Source organism: Monodelphis domestica, chromosome 4, assembly GCF_027887165.1.
Source record: "Monodelphis domestica isolate mMonDom1 chromosome 4, mMonDom1.pri, whole genome shotgun sequence".
In the NCBI taxonomy this organism is placed as follows: domain Eukaryota; kingdom Metazoa; phylum Chordata; class Mammalia; order Didelphimorphia; family Didelphidae; genus Monodelphis; species Monodelphis domestica.
Window position 1 is genome coordinate 209,775,186 of NC_077230.1, and position 23,329 is coordinate 209,798,514.

The 23,329-nt window shown below is 37.2% G+C and overlaps 1 protein-coding gene across 3 annotated transcripts; it reads left to right on the forward strand.

The window, feature by feature from the left end:
* Positions 1-864: 864 nt before the first annotated feature.
* NABP1 (nucleic acid binding protein 1) lies at positions 865-21,341 on the forward strand. Of its 3 annotated transcripts, none has more exons than XM_001369618.4 (7): positions 865-1,058; positions 1,623-1,796; positions 2,216-2,354; positions 8,758-8,829; positions 10,610-10,685; positions 11,184-11,250; positions 12,146-13,985. In XM_001369618.4, the coding sequence occupies exons 2-7, from the start codon at positions 1,706-1,708 to the stop codon at positions 12,337-12,339; spliced, it is 639 nt and encodes a 212-aa protein (XP_001369655.1). In that variant the 5' UTR covers positions 865-1,058; positions 1,623-1,705; the 3' UTR covers positions 12,340-13,985. The 3 variants fall into 3 exon arrangements, 2 of the variants coding, with proteins under 2 accessions (XP_001369655.1, XP_007494599.1); XR_467769.3 differs by lacking the exon at positions 865-1,058 and adding an exon at positions 14,874-21,341 and having other exon boundaries at positions 1,663-1,796; positions 12,146-12,449; XM_007494537.3 differs by lacking the exon at positions 865-1,058 and having other exon boundaries at positions 1,663-1,796; positions 12,218-13,985.
* The last annotated feature ends 1,988 nt before the right edge of the window (positions 21,342-23,329 follow it).

Genomic DNA, 23,329 nt, shown 5'->3' on the forward strand with positions numbered 1-23,329 from the left:
GGAACAGATTGTGAACAACTTTAAAGGTCAGAGGATTTTATATTTAATTCTGGAAGTAACAGGGAGTGGAGTTTATGGGGCTATGGATAGGGGTGACATGTTCAAGACTCATACTTGAACTTTAAGTTTTGGTTTTTCTATTACTTTTGCTCTTGGATAAAGCACTTTGGCTCATGATTCCTTATTTGTAAAGAACCAAGATTTTTTTTTTTCAGTTCTAATGCGTTATGAATGAATGAAAAAGCATTTATGTTCTTACCAAAAGTGCCAGGCTCTTCGATAACTGCTGGGGTTACAAATACAAAAATGCAGTTCCTGACCTCGGAGCCTACATCCAAGCCACTCCCTCCAGCCCTCCCCTTTCAAAACCACTCGAAGGGTGTGTAGTGGGAAAAGCATGGCATTTACAGCCATGCCACCAAGGTTTGAATCCGGCTTCTTTCACCTCTGTAACGGAGTCCTTTTCCAGCGCTTTGCCTCAGTTTCTGTAAAATGTATTAGAGGTCTCTCAGGGTCCTTTCCAGCTCCTAATCTCTAGAGTTTGGTTACCCGTTTTATCGAAGATGCCCTATCAATCACCCGGGCCGGTCCCAAAGTGAACTCTTGTCAAATTCCTTCAACAACCGTACCTGGGGCCAAATCTCCCACGTGTCCTCCTCCAGGGTTAAGGGTTGGAAGGTGGATAAGTGGGTAGAGGTGTGTATCAAGAAGAAGGAAGGGGGAGGAAGAGAGGGAAGGGAAATGGGAAAAAGGAGGAGGTGGGAGAGGAAAGAAGAAGAGAGTAGGAGGGGGAGGGGAGAAAGGAAGTGGAAAGAGAAAAGGAGGGAGGAAGTAGAAAAAAAAGGACGAAGGGTAAGAGGGAAAAGGGACAAAAGATGGTGCGGGGCTGGCTAAGTGTCACCTTCAGAATTTAGGCAAGAGGGCGAGGCTACCGAGCCCACCTCCTTCCTTTTACCCTCCCCCGCCGTGCGGACGTGCTGACGATACGCCTGTGGCGTCACAAGGGGCGGGGCGGGGCGAGTCTGGCTGCTTGGGCTGGCGGCGCGGTGGCAGAATTGGTCAGTCGCTGCCGGGGGCTGGAGCTTAGTGCAAACTCTCTCTCCCTCTGCCTGCCTCCTTCCCACTCTCCCCTCCATTCGTCCCCCACCCCCAGTCTCTCTGTTTCTCTTTCGGGTCACTTGGCACGTCCGCGGACCCGGCGGCTCGGCGCGTGTGTGCGCGTGTGTCTGTGTGTGTGTACGCGTGTGTGAGCGAGCGAGCGCGCCAGAGGCTGGAGGCCGGCTCGAAGCGCGCAGCTGGGTCTTCCCGGCTTTCTTTTTTACAAAGCAGGGCGTTTGCAGCGAGCGCTCCCTTTCATTAAGTGGGTGGCTGCGGGTGTGTCGGCCCGAGTGGTCTAGGGTGCTCCCGCCCCCTCTTCGTAGCTCCTTCCATTTTCTTTCCGCGGCTAGGTCCCCACCTATTTTTTTTTTTCTCCTAAAGGGGAAGCCCGGGGGTGTTGATTATACGTTGACCGTCCGCCCTCGCTTTGCCCCTCAGTGCTTTCTTGTAAGCTTCCCAGCCGCCTCCCTAGGTCGAGCCTCGGGTGCCCCTCGCCTTACTCATCCCATCCCCCGTACCCCCAGGGTGGGATGCTTTGTCCTCTGTTCGGGTCACAGTCGTAGCAGCCACAGCCGCCGTCGCCGCCGCACCTGCAGCAGGTCTCAATATGAATGGGGCGAACGACCCGCACTTCTTTATAAAAGATATTAAGCCTGGGCTGAAAAACTTAAATGTCGTCTTTATTGTCCTGGAGATAGGTAAGTTGGGTCCCCGCCGCAGGAGCGACATCCTCTCCTCCCCCCTCCAAGCTGCTGCAGCCCCCCCTTCCCCAATCCCTCTCCTCCCTTCCCACGGGGAGGTGCTTCACGCGTGTCCACCCCCACCCCCACGCTGGTCCTTCTTACGCACGTGGCCGCTTCTCCGAGTCCCAAATGTAGACCTGCTCCCGTGTCACTCGTTAGCTTTTCCTTCTTTTCTCTCCCACTTTGTGAAAACCCTCGTGGGGAGGGAAGGGTTGACATCTCCTTTGGGGGAAGAAAAAAAGAAAAAACCTTCCCCTCTCCCAAGGGCATGGAGAGGAGACCTCGCCTAAAGCCTCTTCTTCCTAAAACTAAAATGACCTGAGCCTTTTTTTTTTCCCTCTCTACCTCTCTTTGAATGTTTTGAATTCTACCAGGACGAGTGACCAAAACCAAAGACGGCCACGAAGTCAGATCGTGCAAAGTAGCTGATAAGACGGGAAGCATCACTATTTCGGTGTGGGATGAAATCGGAGGTCTTATCCAGCCCGGGGATATTATTCGATTAACCCGAGGGTAGGTGTGCAGAGAGGAATGTGAACCACTCCGAGTACATACATCCACGTTAAAGTTTTGTGAACCACTCCCAACCCCATTAAGGTCGGGAAGAAAAATACACCTTTACCACTAAAGGTCTCAGTTGGAAGTTGATTCTGACTAATAAAACAGCGATCCAGGATTTTTAAGTTGTAATTCTGGGGGAAGGGAGGGTTACATTGCGCTTATTGAATAGATTAGCACCCTGTCTTCTCTACCTTCTCCTGTAAATGAATAAGATTCAGAACCTGCCCAAATTTTTCTGGGAGTATATATTTATTTACCTGGTACCTGGAAGATGGCAAATCTGAGTTGAGGAACTTAGTTTCTTTTAGTATGTCAAAAGTAGGCTGTTTTCATCATACTTAGCAAATGTGACATTTGTATTTTAGCCAGCCAGAAATTATGGCTTGTCTTCCATTAATTGGGCTTTTTTGTTTTGCCCAAATCTACATTGTAGAAGGGCCTTGTAATCATTCTGATGAGATAAATTGGGGAAAAAATAGTAAAATAGCATATTTTTTTAATGTTAAACACTATTTAGAATACAAAATAAGATAAATTTAGTACAAAGGAATTATAAAGCACAAAGATTTAGTTCTAGCATCCACAGGAGCAAATTGATCGTCTTGTTTGGGGTGGGTATGATGGAAGTTTTGTTGATAGAATTTCCAGTAAATTAGGAAGTAAGATTTGGAAGTCTTTACCATGAGACTGTTGTAATATTTTTGTGAGTCATAACTACAAGTAATGAGGAAGTAGGGTGGGGATTGATAGTAGCCATAATAGTTTAATGTAGTCAGTCATATGTTACCTTGATGCTAAGGAACTCACAACACTTAACAGGCATTATCTTAATATTTTTCTAACATCTCCAGGAAGCAAGCCAAAAGCTTATGTCTTCAAAGCAGGAAGTTGGAGACAGGAATTATTCCTGGCTGAGTGACTCATTGACAGTGAATTAAGTGACAATGAGACATATAAGTGATCTTCATGTAAATCTTTATCTCTTCCTAGATGAATTCATTGAGAGAATTCTTATTTTAGGGAGGATGGTGAAGCTTAAATGACATTTAGAATGTTAGCATATCTGTGCTTTTATTTAGGATTTAAAGTACTTAGCTAATTGTTACTTTTCTTCCAAATTTTACTTCTCAGGTATTTGAAATCTTGACTTTTAAGGAAAGATTCTTTGAGTAGTAATTTTTGATGGCTTTTATTTGGAATTATAGATGTAGAATTAGAAGGAACCTTAATAATTATTTAAAGAATAATAGCTAGCATTTATGTAGTGCTTTAAGGTTTGCAAAATGCTATACAGATATTCTCATTTGATTCTTTAAAACAATTCTTGGAGGAAAGTGCTATTATTTATCCCCATTTTATAGATCAAGAAACTGAGGCAGAGAGTTTTAATCAGTAACCCAGGGTTACATAGTAAGGTTGCATCTGGTCTTCTGATTCCAAAACTATCTTCTATGCCACCCAGCTTGATGACATTAGAGGTTATTGAGTTCAAATATACCTTAACTCATTCAGTTTTACAGATGAAAAATCTGGCCCCAGAAAAATTAAGTTACCTAATTAGTGACAGAGCCTGGGTCTGAGTCAAGGTACCTCCAACTAACTACATACAGATCTTTCTATTGTACCAGATCCTTGCTTGTTAAGGTAGAACTTTTTTTTTTCCCCACAGTAGGTTTCAAAGCAAGTAAGAGATTATCAACTCCCTCATTTTGGAGAAATCAGAAAGTAAGAGATGATATTTTAAAGTCATGTAGAAGAGATAGGCGCTCCACCCCAGGTGCCCTGACTCTAAAGTCATTCCCTTTTACACTTCTAATTTAAGAGATGAGAGATAAGGAACAAGAAAAATGATTTTCAAGTAAGCTACATTAGATATGTGCTTTTTTGGGAAATAGAGTAGGTATGTTTTTTTTTTTGTGATACAGGAATTTTTTCCTCCAAAAAACCCTACATCATTGGTATTTTAACTTTTTATTCTAATATAAAGTTACTTTTCAAAATCATTGTAACAATAATTCACAACAATTTGCTTTTTTTGCCCTTCCCCTCAAATCCAAAACTTTTACATCATCTTCAACTAGAACTGCTGAGTATTAGCATAGTGTGTGACTAAGGCAGCACTTTTTATTATTAAAGAATTCTGTCAAAAGAAAATTAACAGGCTAGGGATGGAGCTGGAATTTCTTAGCATAAACTGTTAGTATTAACAGATACCACAATGTCAACCATCTGGGTAGAGAAGGGGGTTCTCAAAAGACTGGCAAAAACAATATTCAATCAGAGGTCAAAACCTAGTACTATAAATGTACTATATGGAAGAAACTGATGTTTTGGTTAGATAATATGACTTTTGCAACTATGTTATAATATAAACTCAGAAATTATTCCCCCCCCCCCCCCTTAAACCCTTTCTGCCTTAGTTAACAACTCTTAAGTCAGAAGGGTGGAGAAGAGGATTCAAAGTATCTGAGGGCAAATTTGAACCCAAATCTTCCTACTTCAAGCCTGACACTGACCACTGAGCATTCTAACTGCCCCAATTAATACATTCTTTAGTATAACTTAATGTATGCTCTCATAGAGCAGAATACAATAAAGTCCAAGGATTTTTAAAAAATCTCATTTTATAGATTTCTCCAAAATTTAAAGTTTGCCCTTCAGATTATGTACTATCACCTAAACTATTTGGTACCTATAAATCCTGCAAAGTAGGTACATCCTAGGCAAATTTATTTAAAATAGCCCAATACTTAAATTCAGTGCAGAGAAACATTAATTGAATATACAATTTAGGACCTTTCAATGCCTTTATTCAGTTTTAAAATTTAGAATCTGGATTATAGGTTTAGTCTAGAAAGGATTTTAGTATCTTGAATTTTACAAAAGAATACTGAGCCCACTGTTTGGTTCTTGCTCAGGTTCACATAGGTAGTAAGAGTTAGAGCTGGGATTTGATTTCTATAGAACTTCAGTGTAAGCAGCACTAATTCTCCACTCTTAACCTTTAGTTTTGTTTTCTGTTATTTTTTATGATTGAAAAGCAGTAAAATGTTTTGCCATGGTTGATGTTTTATATCCTATTCTTTATAGGAGATAACCTCATAGATCATATATTGAGGGCTGGAAGGAACCTCGGAGGCCATCCCTCTCATTTGACAAATGAGGTTGCTGAGGACCAAACAGATGGAATTTCTTGCATGACTCCAGAGCCAGTGTTCCTTTTATTGCACCACACTGCCTCTTCAAGTGTAGTTTTTTTCACAGCATCTCATGCAAGAAAATGTTATGTGCAAGCTTAATAATGTCCAATATATTTGCTCTTAAATATATAACTGAATTATATTATACCTACAAAATGCTGTTACCACAGTAAATCAGTACTAAATGCTTTAGTACTGTGGTTGGCCCTGGTGATATATACAATGATAAAAAGGAGATTGTTGACTGCTATAAAGAAGCAGACAACACAGACATACCTAAATATCTCTAAAATAATCTAAATACATAATTTTGGGGAGGATTAGAAGAAGGCATTTGCAACTGGGGAGGTACAGCAAGACCTCATGTAAAAGGTATATTTATCAGGGGCCAGTGTTGAAAGGGATAATGTTTGATGAGGATTTTATTATTTCACATGTACATGTGACATGTTGGAGTCAGGAAGGTGAGTTTGAATTCTTAAATACTTGCTAGGTCTGACTGTGGGCAGGTTACTTAACCTCTTGGACCTCTGTTTTCTGCTCTGAAAAGGGGAGAAAACAATTGCACATACTTTATAGGGTTATTGGGAAAATCAAATGAGTTAATGCATATAAAAGCTCATGGCTTTTTTTTTAAGTGACTTCCATGCTAACTATTATTATTTAGGTTATTTTATAAATGGTTAGGAAGTCGAAATAATACCCTTGGTGGCTAGAGTCTCAGGTCTCCTCTTGAATCCATAATACTCTTTTAGTATAGTGTTATTTGAATAGAACTAGAATTTTGACTATTCTATCCCATGTTATTTCTATGCATAGAGTCTTTCTACCTGGTGACCCCAGTCCCTCCATCTGTTGCTCTCCCAACAAACACAATAGAAGGAAAAAAAACACAGCACACACATACCACTTGGTTGTAGGAATTGGTAAGCTCCTATCCAGTCTCCTGTTGTATAGGACTTCCAGAGGTTGGGGTGGCAGTCTGGAGATTGTGCCAGGGCCTAGGACCTCCTGCCAAGAAGTGCCCTATCACCCCATTTCTTTGACTAAAGTTTCTGACCTCAGTGTCTGGTCAGTGGAAAGTAGTCTGCAGCAAGCCCATAGCCTGAGGGTTTCTAAGTTTGCTGCTCTATCACCAGACTCTTCCCTTCTGAAAAAGTCTGAGGGAAGTAGTATAGTACACACAAATGATCTGGGAGGTGCTTGGCACACAAAGGATGGGCTCCAACATTTGCTTCCTCCTAGCTTAGCAGTTCTGTGAGCATCCTGGGAAGAGGAGGTATGTGAGAGAAGGGGATGGACATCACCCTGGCTGGGAGCTGGCATTAGGAGATGGAGGGGAACAAAGCAGACTTTGTGAGTTCACTTCTCATTAATGGTAGCCTTGGCTAATTCTGCCTTTGAGAAGGTGGGAAGCAGCTGGTTCAGGCTGTATACTGAGTGAGGAAGAGGGTTGGAGGAGAGGAGGAAAGCCCCTACCACTTAGAAAGAAAGGAAAAGGGTTCCTAGAACTATAACGCAGCAGATTATTAGTCTCTTTGGAAACTAGTTAACTTGGGGACCTGCCTGTAACCACTTATGCATGTTGTTGAAAAAAATGCTTCCTTTTTTGGGGGGGATGCCATTCACATTAAATAACCTACTTAAAATGTTTACTAATTTTAGGTGATGGTAATGTTAATTTGCCAAAATGAATGACTTCTCGTGTCTTTCTACTTTGTGATATGATTATAAACTTCCATCCTGTCATTTTTAATATATTCTAATTTCTTTTCTTGGCTTTAAATTAAGAATGCCGATTTCCTGCGGTGAAATTGAATTAGTTTCTGTATTAGAGTGTTAGCTTTAATGCAGAGTAATAGTTTAATTGTTATGGGACTAATGGAAACTTTACAAAGCCTTGAAACTTCATATTAAATAGCATTTATTTTGGACCTAAGTAAGATGATTTTTTTCTTAAGTCATGCTTTTTAGCATACCAGGTTGTATTGGCATCCACTCATTCAGATTAGTGATTAAAGTGAACTTTCCTCTCAACCATGCCAATCTTTTAGTAATTTGATTAAACCCTAATACTAGACCTTTAACTTCTGATGTGGAGAGAAAAAAATGTTGCCATGTGGCTGGTGTGAGTTAAATGAGTATATAGAATTAAGCACAAGAATGCTGATGTTAAAATCGCCTGGCCAAATTAACAGTATCTGCTGGAAGGGAATGTTCTATCACCCAAAGATTTTCCTTTAGACATAAAAATATTGAAAGAAATATTTTAATTTTTAAAATTTTTTTAAGTTCTGCTGATCTTTTTAAAGACATGAAATGATATCTTTCTCAAAGATTCTGTGAAATTTTTTCACTGTTTTAAAAGTCAAGTCATTTGTAAACCAGGTAATATTTTCAGACTGGCAATAAAACTTGGTCTTATTCTTTATTAAACAATTTAGTAAAACCAGGTTTCTTATGTGTTAAGCAAAAGCAGAGCTCTTCATTTTGCAAACTATTCATTAGAGAAATGTATGAGTAGAAAAAAAGATGGGCTGGTCATATATATGCATATGTGTATATCTATCTATATCTATATCTATATATATGTATTGAATGAGTCTAGGGGTTGATGGAGGCAGCCTAAGTCAGTGGAATGATCAAAGTTCAATGAATTTATAATTAGAGAACTTGAGTTCAAATTCCTTCCCTGCTATTTCTCTATGTGACCTTGGAAAAGTCACTGAGATTCTCTGCACCCTTCTGTAAAATGGCATGGTTAGATGAGCTGACTGGTCTTAGAACCCTGCCCAGCTCTTAAGTGATGATCCTCTCATGGACAGTCTTCATGCTCTATCAATGTCTACGAAACTTATAAGAGAATGAAAGGAAGAGAGGCATCCAGTAAGTTGGGTTGATTCTTTCCATCAAATTATCAGACCTTGGAACCATCCTCTGTGACAAATTAATTGGAAGCCCTGAAATGGAAGAGTTGTTTATAGTGTTGAAAGGAATGAATGGGTTGTCAATTAGCATTATTAGAGGGAAGACTTATTTTTGAGATCAGATCCTAGACCATTAGAATAATGGGGTAAAGCTCCTAGATCCCATTCAAGAGGAACATCTTACAATGCTCATAGACACACACATAATTGACTGTTTTTCCTCTTCAGATATGCATCCATGTGGAAAGGATGTCTGACTCTTTACACTGGAAGAGGAGGTGAACTTCAGAAAATTGGGGAGTAAGTATTAAAATATGGAAGTTAGGGTATACTTTATATTTTGTAAAATAAATGGTAGGTATGAAGTGCAACTTATCTGGAGGTATTTTTTAGTTAAAAAAAGAAATGAGAGTTAATGCTATTTTGACAGCTTAACTGTAACATGGATGATATGTTAATTTTTTCATTTGTATTAATTGTATACCTACTAAATTATCTGCTTTTTTACATGGTTGGTCTCAGTTATTCCTAGCAAAGAACAATAACAAAGTGCCCTAAAGCTCTCCTCAGAAGGACCATTCCTGTAGGCCTTTGGTACATAGTTTTTCCGAGAATCATAATGGGCATTTACTGATATCAGCTGCTGTCTTCTAAAACACAAAACAAAAACAAAGCATGCCATAGTTATCTAGGCATAAGTTTTAGGCGTAAGTTAAAATTTGATTTTTATTCTGTTCTTGGGTAAATGTGTGCTCATGTTAAAAGGACTGGCAGCACTGAAAAATTGAAGCCCTCTATTTATCCACAGTCTAGGTACGGTGCAGGCAGCCGCAATGCGAGCTTCCATACACTGCCTTGGTAATGATCTCCACCTTGACCTGGAGGGACCATCCTCTCTGGGGGTGTAAAGGTAATCCAGCCTCCATGCTAGCCTAGTCATTGGGATGCATTAATAAAAGTATGGTATATACATTGAGCCAAGTAATTATTCCATTCAGCTTGGTTAGGGCTCAGAAAAAACAAAACTATTTATTTTGAGGCCATACATCAGATTGTTGGAGATTAATTTGTTGAAAGAAAAGTCACATGTTACAAAAAGCTTTTTTTTTTTTTTTAATTAAAAATCTACACTGAGGGAGCAGAATAAGCTTTATTCAGAGAAGCTGTCAATAATGATGAAAGGAGAATGACATCAATTCTTTTGAGAAACTGGTAACACTGTGTGCTATAGTCCAAGGGAAAAGGTGGTTTCTCTCTATCTGTCTTGTTTGTTAATATGTCTAATGTTGACTGTTACAGGAAGACAAAAGTAAAGGTATGGGGCTGATCATCTCAACTGTTTAGGAATAACTAAATTATTTTGAGAATGGTTGGAATAAAAGACTCATGTTAAATGTTTAAGCCATTCAATTCTGAAATGACTTCCAATGTGGTGCATTGCTTTTTGTCAGTTGCAAATAAGTTTTCTTTTTTAAAAATTAGGCTAAGAAAATGATTAGTTGAATAATATCTGTCTATTTAGGTGCTAGTGAGCATGAGTATGTAATTTGCAGCCTAAAACTCTTATTAGCTCTTTATGAATAATATTGTCATTGGGAGGTTAGACAGAGAGGGCAGAGTGGTTGTATCCAGATACCTCAATCCACTACTGAAAAGAATTCTTGAGTGAATGCTGTACTAACATGTGGGTTAGTAGAATCATCTTTCGAACCAGAGTGTCACAGGGATGGATGTTTTAATGTCTCTGATGCTTGATATATTGAATAATATGGTTCATTGTAGATATAAAAACACATAACCAAAATACTAAATAACTGAGGAATGACATTTTTGCAGGTTGTGCTTAATAAACATTTTAATGTGTTTTGAGTTTCATTGTTGTAAGGGTGGTCTAGGTGCCTAGCAGGGAAGGAGTGCAGTAGGAATTCGACTTATATTTGACACTTGATACTAATTGTTGCTTTGGAAGCAACCTTACCAGGAATGAGACCTCTTATTTAATTGATTTCCCTATTTAGAAATTTTCCAATTGCCCTTTTTTCCCCGTTGGGGGCCATCTAACTTTTTGCTTTATTTTCAGATTTTGTATGGTATACTCAGAAGTGCCAAACTTCAGTGAACCTAACCCAGACTATCTTGGACAGCAGAACAAAGTGGTAATTAACTGTTTTATGAGCAAGTTGCTTTTTTACTATATACTACAGTTCTATAGATTAATTTTTAACAACTCTTGGGGTTGTTTTTTTTTTTACACCTTTGAAGTGTTTATAAAGGTAGTTTGAAATTCTCAAATCTTAAAACATTTTAAATAATGTCTTCATATACCCCAAAACATCATGCATATATGTATGCATGTATATGTACAGGTATCATTTGCCATTATCAGGGGTGGTGGGAAAGGGCTTTCAGGAAGTTAAGTAATTGTTTTGAATTCTAATTTAAAGTAGATTTATGAACTGTATGAATAATTTAGAAGTATTTGGGCACCCATTTAAAGCCTTACACAGCACTGTACTTCAAACTAACATAAGGCAAATGAAAATGGACAGAAACTAAAAAACATGCATTTCTGTGAGCTTTTTGGTACATTTCATGGTCATCTCATTTCTTTGATGCTATTTTACTTAAATCTTTTTCTTAACGTTTTTCTTAAGGCACATGGTGAACAAAAAAATAATTCTTCAGCAAGTAATTTGGGTACAGGTACATTTGGGCCAATAGGTAAGTCTTTGTGTGTCTACTACATGTGAGGTTAGAGAATTTGTATTTTGTAGAAAGAACTTTATTTGTGGATTTGGCTTTTAGGAAAAAGCTATATTTCCAGAAGTATGTAAATAGATTCTTTTGTTATTGAATTTCTAAAACTCATTATCCTGTTGATTTCATTTGACATAAACTGGTTCTTTAGCTGGTATACTTAGTAATTTCATGTTTATAACTTACTTTTTCAACCTTAACTATGGAGTATTAATTCTCCTTTAAAAGTTTATTGGGGGAAAACCAAAATTAACTATTATATTCTTAGTCATAAAAAATAACCCAGTAGAAATGTATGTTGAGGAATTTTGCATCATGCTATTTTGGAAATCAGGTTGGCAAAATTTTACTTGTCTTAATGATCACAAAACTAGTTTCTGGGTGATTGTCAAGTTTTTTTTCCTATTAACTTTTGCATTTTTTTCTTAAAACTGCAAAATCAAAGTGAATTATTGTGTCTATCTTGATCATTCAATAATAGTGTCTACTAGGGATATTTTGACTTCTATCATTTTCCATTTTCTCTCTGTCTTTATTTTTAGTGTAGGGAGGGCACATCTATACTTGTCTTTTTCTAAATGTTGATATTTAATCTTCCTTCTTTTCCTCTTGACTACAGCACCAAGGACAGTTTTAAAGTTATCCATATATGTTTACTTTAAATGATCAGTTTGGGGAAAAAAAAGAGGCAGTCACTGAAAATGTGTTTTTCTCATCTAACAGGCTTTTTAAGTGTTTGCCCTGCTCTATGTGTGTGTGTGAGAGTGTGTGTGTGTAAGTGTGGTAAAGGGGGATGTCTTCATACAGGTGTCAATGTCAGGATTCTGGAACTGGTGATGAATTGTTACTGTCGTTTTAGGAAATGGTGTACAAACTGGACCTGAATCAGGGCGATTCCCAGTTTCATATAATCATGCCCACTCCTATGCAGGTACTGGGAGAGCCAATGGACGAGGACCTGTAAACCCACAGCTACCAGCAGCAGCTAATGTTCAGCCAGTTGTGACCACAATAAGTAATGGGAGGGACCCCCGGAGAGCCTTTAAAAGATGACCTATGCCAAATGTTCACATACAGCTTGCCTAAACTACATGATGCCCTACTTGAACACTTATTGCACTTTTATTTATGGTTATCTGTGAAAAGTTTTGTCCTTTATATTGGTATGTTTTTATGTTTTGGTTTGTTGAGAACAAGTGATTTGTTTTATGATGATGCAATTAAGCTGCTTAAATACCATCTGAAAGAATGGTCTATAAAGGAGGGAAATAGTTTTGGAACAAAAACAAAAAGCCCCACCCATCAACCACATGTCACATGGGTGTTAATTTGGGTCAGTTTTAATAGCCTCTATGAGTCTACTGTATCCTCTGTATAAACTTTGTAAAACCTATTTGAGTGACTTAGTGAGAAGATGTTTCTTTGTTAAATGCAAAAGTTGCCAATTAAAGCAATAAGTTCCAAAAACTGGATAGAATATAGCAGCAAATGGTTAAATGTCTTGTGACTCCAAGAAAGATTGATTTCTGACATAATTCATGTTACTGCCATTAAGATATTCCCAATGATTGAACAATCTGAAGCTGATCTTTTATTACCTGAAATGGGCTAGCAGAATTATGAAATATAGCATATTAATGATATAACAGGTAATTTAATTTTTAAAGCTACACTTAATTTATTTTGGGCCAGGCTCTAAAATTTTCTTTGGCTTACTAATATTAAAGGAAGATTTAAAATTGTCACTTAAATATCCTTTTTTTTTTTTCAAAGAAATCCCTTTTAAAATATTTTATAACTTTAAAAAGTCTTTAATAACATTAGTCTGACTGAGATATTTAATGAAGTGATGGTAGTAAGTTGTACCCAAATTAGGGGGGAATTGAACATAATTCAGGTAGAAATCTGCAAATATAATAATTTAATAAGATGTTGCTTGCAGTCAAAGTACCACTGTTTTTAAATTAAAAGTACCTGACCTGTATTGAAGTTCCTAGAAACTTATTTGAATGAATTTGTGTGTCATACAACTTATTTTAAAGATAAATTGTTATTTCATCGTCAACATCAAGAGGTTCTGGACAAAATTCTCAATACTTTTTGTCATTAGCCAAAGATGCAGGATTTCCTCTGGTAAAACTGAGTGTAGCTTTCTTCAGAATTGCTTGGGAAGCGGATTTTATTTTTATTTGAGAAATGATCTCTACCATTTCTAGGGTGGATTATTAATGAATTTTTCATTTGTTAGACTTATTCTTAAAGCTGAACCCTTGAATAAAACTCGCACTAATGCTAAACAACCTACCCAATTCTTTGTCTAGCCTTAAATGTTATGCTGTAGAGAAAAATTGTATGCCATCCTGATCTTATATGATTACTTAATTGTAGTTTAAATAATATTCTTCCCTGTGGAACAAATCCCAAATAAGGGATATAGTTTCTAGGCTTGCTTTCTTGACACAGATATTGGTAAAGACTGTTATTGGAGAATGTTGCTTTTTTCTTCTCTGTAAGTCACAAAACTTACCTTTCCTGAGAACTCAATAGTATGAGTATTTAGATTGAGGAGACTGATGACCTGGATTCACCTCCACCCTGGCTTGGTTCTAGAAACTTTCACATTATTAATTTATTTTTGGCATAGAAATGGATTTTTTGTAAATTTGTTGGAAGTTCATTAAAGTATCCAAATCATGAAAGGTGCTAACTTGATTTTTAAGATAGTGCTGAAGGTAGTGCCATTTTCATGACTGGTGTTCATCTTATTAAATATGATTCTAGTTGACATGGACATAATTGACCCAAAGATTATTTAATATATGTAAGTTCCCCATATGCTTTAATGGGAATGGATCTTTAAAAAAAATAATTGAATTAGTTATTGCTACGGAGTGAAATTATAAAAGGAAGAGTTTAAAACCTAGATTTGCAAATTTATTTATAAATTTATTCCTTCCTTTTAACAAGCCAAAATAATTCCAACCAGATTTCCCAATCAAACTTTTTTTCTCAGAGCTGTTCATTTTTTAATAATTGAAATTGGGTCACCCTAGTTTTGTTACTTTGTTTTTGCCCTAGGAATTTTGCATTTATGATATACTTCAAGTGAAGTTCCCGAAAAAAAGCAAAACTATTTGGTATGAAACAATGATGTAAAGTTTTTTCTCCCTCCTCTCATTTTTCCTCCTTGCAACAAATGGCCTCTAAGTAAATATTATCTATTTTCCTAGCAGAAACATGCAAAAATTTATTTGGTAGGACATTTTTGAATTTCAAAGTAATGTAACAGATGATTCCAAAAGAAAGTAAGAATATTCTTCACTTTAAAAAAGGAAATAAAAATGTTAAGCATTGTGTTGCTTTACCCCCTTGGGTACATCAGCTTTTATGTAGTAGGCTTTAGAAAAGCAGGATGTAGAGGGACAGCCAAATTTGACAGTAATGCACACTTGCTATAAATGTACTGTGGTTTTTAATTGGAACAACTTGTCTTCGCTGCTTTTGAGGTTAGTGATATTCTTGTATCAATATTTTACCTTTGTTCTCTTTTTCAGTGCCATTTATTAATGAATCTCTTTTCTCTTAAGGAAAGACCCTCCAATATCAAAGCAAGTGACTTACAATCTATAATGACCTACATTTATCTAACCAGTCTAGTCTACTTGGGCAACACTCATCAAGAAGTCTGAGGAAGATTTTTTTCCTGCTTTCCCCTCACTCCAATTTTTCACTTACCAACTTAATTTTTTTAAAAGAGCACTTAAGATGGAAATACTAACATCTCCTGGAAAAGTCACTGGATTGAGTTCCCCACATAATTTCTACATCATGGTTAATTCTGAAGTGGATTGAAGTCTCATCAGAAGAACCAGCATATGACATATACTTCGGTCTTGGGCATGGTGGGGGGGGATGGGTGTCTGAAATTTGAGAGAGTGAAAGATGAACAGAGAAACTCAGATGAAATGTATTTCATATAGGAGGTTCCTAAGCACTCTAGCATTACCCTATTTCCTATTCCTGCAGTTTGTAGCTTTACCACACACAAGGCATAGAGTTCACACATATAATTTTTATGTTAAAGCATTAGAGAAGTATGGTTATGTTCAAAGAAAGGAGAAAATATTTTGGTTTTCAAGAATTGAATCATCAACAATTTTTTTCCCCTAGTTTATAAGCCAAGTAAAAAACTTCTGGTCAGTTGGACAGGCCCATCATTTAAAGACTTATATTTGTAAGGCCACTTGAGACAAGCTTATTGTACTCGATAGTCATTAGTGAAATTATATGATTATGTTCAAAGAAAGGAGAAAATATTTTGGTTTTCAAGAATTGAATCAACAATTTTTTTCCCCTAGTTTATAAGCCAAGTAAAAAACTTCTGGTCAGTTGGACAGGCCCATCATTTAAAGACCTATATTTGTAAGGCCACTTGAGACAATTAAGCTTATTGTACTCGATAGTCATTAGTGAAATTAAGACTAAGCCAACACTTGTATGTTTAAAGGAATGCTCTGAGGTACTGGTCATTTTCTAAAGAACTAGAGTCATCAATTAGGCCATCAAAGTGTCTTGGTCATAAGTATACCATGAGAGAACAGTGGAAGTACAATGAGCAAATCATTTCTCATACCACACAATTTCCCAGCATTTTAACACATTTTTAAAGGTAAAGCCCGAAATGGTGACTTTGTGACAATTGTTAGTTACTCTTATTGACTTGAGTTATGGATTAGGACATTTTACTATTTACCATCTTTCCCATTCTGTACTCGTCTTGATGCACTATTCATTTTATTTCATATCCCATACCGTAGACACATCTTTTGGCCCACACCACCTTGAGACAAGGCTTAGTCCAGTACTTTCTGAGGTAGATTTTACAGATATGTTCTCAGCAATGAGTGTTTTTCTCCTGTGCTACAAATGAAATTGTCCAATCCCTATGTCAGATATTTAACTCTGAACCCTGTTTTGTGGTAGAAAAGCTTGAAAGATCCTAATTGATCTATGAAAAATGAAAATCTCATGTGCTTGGTAATCTGTCATGCCTGGAGAAATTAGGGTTTTTTTGAGGCAAATTGGAACCAAATTGACATACTTTGACCTTTTTTAAGGTCCTATAATCACAAGTTTAGTAAGATGTACCTAAAGTCCTACTTATTTTATCTTCCCATCCCATCTCCAAATACTGCCCTCAATCCTGTGACCACATGAGCAAACTAGATGGGAAAGAGTCTTGCTTGAACAGCTTTTGGCCATGTTTCATATTTTGTAATCATGACAGATTTTTACTGCCTTGGGCCATGAACATAACATGGTAAAACCTCTAATTTAGAAAAGAGCAGTCATGATTTAGTAGGAAATCTGGAGTAGAATCTTAAAGATGCCTTATGTTAGTTTACAGTGCTGCGTAAGGCTTTAAGTGAGTGCCATTAAATATAAATTTTTTAGAAGGCTCATAGTTCATAATAAACCACAAAAGTCCTTTATCATGTAAAAATTATTGGATCCAGCACTAAAGGCATTAAGTGTATTGTTAGATGAGTTTATGACTAGTAAAAGGGCTTAAAATTCATACTTTAGTAGCAACCTTAGCCATATATATCTTTTTAAGTTACTCTATTGGAATTCTTCCAATTTGAGTAGCGTATAGAATTTTATGCCATTCCCAAGTTAATTCCTTATGCCATCTGGTTGCATGACAAATTGGTTTATCTCATAAGTAGACCAAGGTGATTAATTTCTAGTGTATAAGCCCTCAATTCCACTCTCCCCATTAAAACTGGGCAGATTATTTTGGGGGCTACTAGTAGTATAGTATTAACCTTGGGTCTTCACTTTCACCCTATTATGACTTCTGGCACCTTCAGTTTCAATGTACCATGAAAAATGTACAGAAATTTGTAAACTGATTTGGCCAGAAAATTGGAATATGTTAAGTATAGATCTTCATATATATGTGTGTATATATATATTTCACATAAAATTTTGTTAGGCTTCCTTTAGAAAATTTATATTAGAAACAAAATGTTGACATTTTCATTTGATTTTTGCAATTAGCCCGTGAGTAGGCAAAGTACATCTTGTAGATGATGAAGTTGCTTTAAATTCCTAAGCTAATGTCATGAATTGGGTTAAAAACTTTTTTTTACTGGGCTCATTTTTATTAGGCTATTCTTAGTGAGTCAATGAATACCATATAGCAAGCAGTGGAGGCACTTTGCCAAGGGTGAGCCTATGAAATATATTAGAAACCAAAACTCCCATCCCAAGGAAAAGTTGATTTTGGGGGGGATAGAATTTAAAACGAGTGTGTTGAGGTTAACATTGGTTTTCTTAGTACAATCAACAGTATTAAACCCTTACTGTGTGCCATCAAACATGAAGCTGATGATACTAGTTGGGAGAAAATATAAAAGTTAAGATAATCTTTCCCTTAAACTTGCATAAAGGAATTAGACACTAAAAAGTTACGAAGTGCTGTTTGAAGACTGATCAGATAAATTCTAGAGGAGGGGATGTTTGAGATAGGTAGAAAGTCTGTAGGTACAGATGAAGGATAATCTAAACCAAAACATCCAGATGGAAGAATGAAATATGTGTTCTTCCATTTGTTTCATTGAAGTCTGTTGGAAATGGGAATGGGGAAGAATAACTATAAAAGGATTAAACATCCCCAGGAATTTTCATCTCTCACAATTTGACCCTTTTGAAAATAGTCAAAGCCACTTATCCCAGCAAATAATTCAGGATTGATTTATAATGGTTGAGTCATGGCAAGCATATTCACAACCAATTTTTTCTTGGAATGGGTGGGGGAGGGTGTGTGGAAAGGAGAGGAGCCAGGCAAAATTTGGGCCCATTTTGAATTTTCTTGGCAAAGATACTGGAGTGGTTTGCCATTTCCCTTTCCAGCTCATTTTACAGATGAAGGTTAAGTGATTTGTCCAGGATCACACAGCTAGTGAGGCTAGATTTGAACTTAGATGAGTCTTTTTGACTTTAGGTCTAGTACTCCATTGCACCATTTAGTTGTCCAGTGCCATCTGCTGGGCAAATAATCTAGACCACTGGATATCATTAAGCTAGTTCCTACCTTTTTGGTTAAAGTGTCACTCTCCTGAGACTGTCTACAAATTTCAGCACCACGTGGAAAATTAAATGCCAGTTCAGCTTTTATAGTAAATATATATATTTATATATATATATATATTCACATATATATAAATCTGAAATTATACAAAAAGCAGTTATGCTACAGGCTCACACTATAGAAACTAGCAAGGATTATGGGATGAAGGTGGAAGCTTTCCTTCATAGTTAGTAGCTAGTTGCCATTAATACTGGTGAAAAATGTAATAGAAATAGTTTTTGGTAGGTAGAGGTTTTGTAAAAACAGATGGTGGACCATAAACCTGTTTTCCCTTATTCCATTGATATTTTGTAAAATGCTAGCCATGTGAATTTTACTATACATATTTGAGGTTTTACTAAATATATATCCTCTCTCTCTCTCTCTCTCTCTCTCTCTCTCTCTCTCTCTCTCTCTCTCTCTCTCTCTCTCTCTCTCTCTCTCCTCAGTTATCTTACTATTCTACTTAATCTATATAGTTTTTGACTTGCACCTGTGATTTTTATCTCTGTGAGCTCCCCAGTGGGGAAACGTCAGTGATTACCAATCCAACTGCAATTTTTTATGTCACAGAGAAATGACTTTTTCAGGATCACACAGACATTAGTCAGAGGTCAAACTGACCCAGGGCTGCTGTTTTCTATTCAATTGTTGCTTCAGTGCGTGTTCTGTCTCCATACTCCTGATAGCATTAGAAAAATGCCTAACTCTTAATTGCCTGGTACTTTTGCCTGTGAAGTTTTGAGCAGTGAGAAATATTACATGAGCCAGCCATGAGTACTGAGCATATATGAATATAAATTCAATGTTCTCAAGCTGATAGCTTTTTACAACTTAAGGCACACAGGAGATGTGTTTGCCTGGGTTGGGTCTCAAAGGATTGGCTGTTCTTTGGTGGTGTCCAGTGGGTGCCCTTTGCTCTTAGATTTAGATAGTCCTAAACTGTGAGTTCAGAAGCAATCTTATCACACCATGGGATAAGGCTCTGGAGAATCCTTTCATGGTAACCAAGCTCACAAGAGAGTGACTAGTGCAGCAGAATATTAATGTTAATTTAGAATGGAAGAAACAGCTTAGTGTGATAACTGGTAGCAATTATTTGCCCAGGATCCTCCCTCTTGGTGGATCAGTAAGTCCACTCAAGAGACCAAATTATGTAGACAAGAGGTTGCTTAGCACAAAGAGCAAAGGGAGTTGAATATCTTTAAGAGACATATTTCCAACAGCTTCTGCACTTAGAGATGTTTCTACCTAAATAACCAGTATTGGCCTTCAGAATCAGTTCATTCTCTTTTCTTGGAAAACCCTGGAAACAGGCTTCCTGGAGACAAGCTATTAGAATCTAATAATATCTGGAACAGAAAAAGATCTTAGTTTGTTGCTTTACACTCAAGGCTGGCAGGGAAGGATTATAACCATCATATACTCTAACCCCCCCTCACTTTGTAGAATAGAAAGCTAACCTGACCTTGACTTAAAGAGGGGAAGTAATGACCAAGACTGCATAGAGAGTTAGGCAAGATGACAGACAGGTAAAAGAATCAAAGGACATTGCTTTGCATCTTGCCTCATACTGTTCATGTGACTCTAGTCAAATCTCTTGGTGTCTCTGAGTCTCAATTTTCTTATCTGTAAAATAGGGATTATTATACCTGGTCTGCCTATCTTCATAGTTATGACATGAAGCACTTTCTAAACCTCAAGGTGCTATAGAAATTTGAGCTGCAATTAGTGGCTGATTCCAAACATAGAATCTAGACCTCATGTATACTAAGCTGCTTTATGATAATTCCTAAATATTAAACATTGTTCACATATATGAGTAGAATCAATTTTATCTAGCCATGGCAAGTTTATACTGTTCTTTTTCTTGTCCTCCAGAATTTATATTAAAAGCATTGGTATTGCTAGTTTCCCCTAATAGAGAGTTGAATCCCCATTAATGACAGTAAACTTTTTTTAAAGACTTACCTTCTGCTTTAAAATCAATACCATTTATTGGTTCCAAAGCAGAAGAGTGGTAAGAGCTAGGCAATGGGAATTAAGTGATTTGCCCAGGGTCACACAGCTAGGAAGTGTCTGAGATCACATTTGAACTCAGGACCTCCAATCTCTAGGCCTGGCTGTCAATCCACTGAGCTACGTAGATCCCACCTTCCCCCCCACCCCCAGTGGACTTTTAAAAACAAAATAGAGCTCACTTCTAAACTCTTGGTTCTTTGTTACCTGCAATGTAAGCTTACAGGTTTTAAAACATGAGTCCTAGAGTTGGAAGAAATCTTAGAAACCACCCTCTGATGAATGAGTTTAATGTAATTTTCAAGACAACAGTGTTCAGAACACCATTCTAGATTTGAGAAGTTTAGATAAGGCTGGGTTCCTGTCTACATGAAGTTTATAGATTAGAAAGGGGATTTTAATACACCTAGATAACTATACGACAAAGAGATCAGAAGTAGAGAACTGCAGAAGCATTATTGTGAGTTCTGCAGGGAAGTAGGAAGAAGGAAAAATCTTTGCAATTTTGGGAGCCTGTAACTTGAAAGAGGCATTATCATCCCATAGCTATATTCTCCTCCTCCTCTGTATCCCAAATGCTGAGAATGCAGCGGGAATCCCTATGTGTTCTTCCTCATCAAATGTAAATGGAATTCTAGTGATAATGTTAAGTACCCTGGGGCAGCTTTAGGTCACTTTTGCCTGATTCTGCACAGACTCCAAAGGAGGGCAGTGCGTGTGGAAATTGAGCATTGTTTGAACCTAGTTCTGTGTGACTAGAAACTGAACCACCTCTACTTGATCTCCAGAGATCCCCAACCAAGGACGTAGGTTATGTCTAAAGACTGATGGGAAGAGTTTTCCCAGAATGGTGAATCTAAGCAGCTCATATGGCTTATCTGAAATATAGCCCTATAATAATTAACTGGTTATTGTTTTGATGTTCTTTTACTTGTTTTCAGCTACTTGGCAGGATTTGTGGGACATTTGAGCCCACATTATTTGTACAATGGAATAGCTTGAGAATGTTAAAAAGCACGATGCATTTCCCCAGCACAGTCCTACCTCCTCTCTTGGTTCTTTTCAATTAAGTTCAAATTGTTGTTCATGTGTAACTCTTGACCCAAGTACTGATATCCCAACTCAATAGACTGGCCTTGCAATTCCATGCTATAGTCATATAATACAAATAAGATGAAGAGTCATTCCCCAATGGAGAAGTCATGAAAACATATCAACAAATTGTTCTCAAAAGAAAAATTGCAAATGATTAACCATTTGAATACCAGTTCATTAGTAAGAGAAATGCAAATCAAATTTGAGGTTTGTCTTTATACAAAGTATATTGGCAAAGATGGCAAAAGACTGAAGTGGTGTTAGAAGAGCTATGGAAAGACAAATATATGAATATAACTATATATCGGTCCAAATATTCTAGGAAGTAACTTGGAACTATTCTACAGAAGAGACTAAAATGTCCATTCCCTTTGGCCCAGAAATTCCATACTAGGGATGTGCTTCATGGAGGGCAGAGACATAAAGAAAACATTTCATATGCATCAAAATAATCATTGCAAGTGTTTTTGTGATAAGAAAAACTGAAAAGAAAGTAGAATGACTAAAATGAAGGACATAATGGAATGTCATTACCATAAGAAAAGACGAATATTGACTATTAAAGAAGCAAGGGAAGAGATATAAAATGATGCATGGTTAAGTAAACAGAACCAGGAAAACAGCACCCATAATGACTACAACAATGAAAATGAGGAAAAGAAACATACAAAAAATTGTAATGGAACACTGGAATCATAATGATTAAGAAGATTGGTATAAACTGTCAGACTTAATTGATCTATTGGTTCTTATATATAACTATTTTTCATTTTAAAAATTCTGAAGAAATGGATCTAAGGGAAGAGAGCATATTCAGAAATGAAATTTATATAAAAACAAAAAATATCAATAAAGTATTAAAAAATAAACATAGAGGGTGAAGCCAACATGGCAGCTTAGTAGCAGCAAAAGTTGAAACTGCTCTGACAATTCTTCAAAACCAATCTTTAAAAAGCCCCTCAAAATGATAGGAATCAAAACCCAATAGCAAGATAGAGTGAGGGGGATCTTCTGCTTAATACAACTTGAAAGGTAGCTAGAGAGAATTGATTTCATGGGATAAAGGGAACCAGAAACAAAATGACACAGAGGAGTGCTGACCAACCCCTTCCCTCCCCCCCACCACAACCTCAGCCCCACCAGCTACTGCACCAGATTCCATGACTGGGCATAGGCTAACTTCAGGAACCCAGGATGTGGGCTACACCAACAAAAAAACACCTTAGGCCTACCCAGGTCCTGGCACTAGCCCTCAATGAGGCCTGGAAGCCCATAGCTCTGGTCACTTTTAAATCTGCACTGCTGAGGTGAAGACCTAGTCCCAGGGCAAATAGCTCATAGTGCCATACCCTGCAAGCCCATAGTAGAAGAGAAAGAATCAACAAGTAGTTTCCAGAATTCTCACTTCACAGGCAAAAAAAAAAAAAGCCTGGGAAAATGAACAAACAGCAAAAGGAGCACTTAACCCTTGGAAATTTCTAATGGTCATCTTTCTCTTTCTGGTCTGATTTTCTTTGAAGGTCATCTTTCATCTCCTTTGCCTCATTTTCAAGCAGATTAATTTTGGCTTCCAAGACACCATTTTCTGTTTCCAGATGATTTATTTTGCTTTTTAAGTTCTTTTACCAGTTGTCTTCAGCCTTTCTTAATTATTTCTTGAATTGTATTTTGAGTCCTTCTAAAGACTGTGTCCAATTTGCTGGAGTTTCTGTATTTTTGCTTGGTGTTCCTTGATCTTCCTCTGTTTCATTTGCTCTTTGTTCATTGCCTGGATAGAAGCTGTCGACTGTAATT

Bases quoted from the DNA above. Each gene is read 5' to 3' on its own strand.
- NABP1 (XM_001369618.4), top strand. From the start codon at position 1,706: ATGAATGGGGCGAACGACCCGCACTTCTTTATAAAAGATATTAAGCCT. The intron at 1,797-2,215 runs GTAAGTTGGGTC...GAATTCTACCAG, and splicing joins CTTTATTGTCCTGGAGATAG to GACGAGTGACCAAAACCAAA. The intron at 11,251-12,145 runs GTAAGTCTTTGT...CTGTCGTTTTAG, and splicing joins AGGTACATTTGGGCCAATAG to GAAATGGTGTACAAACTGGA.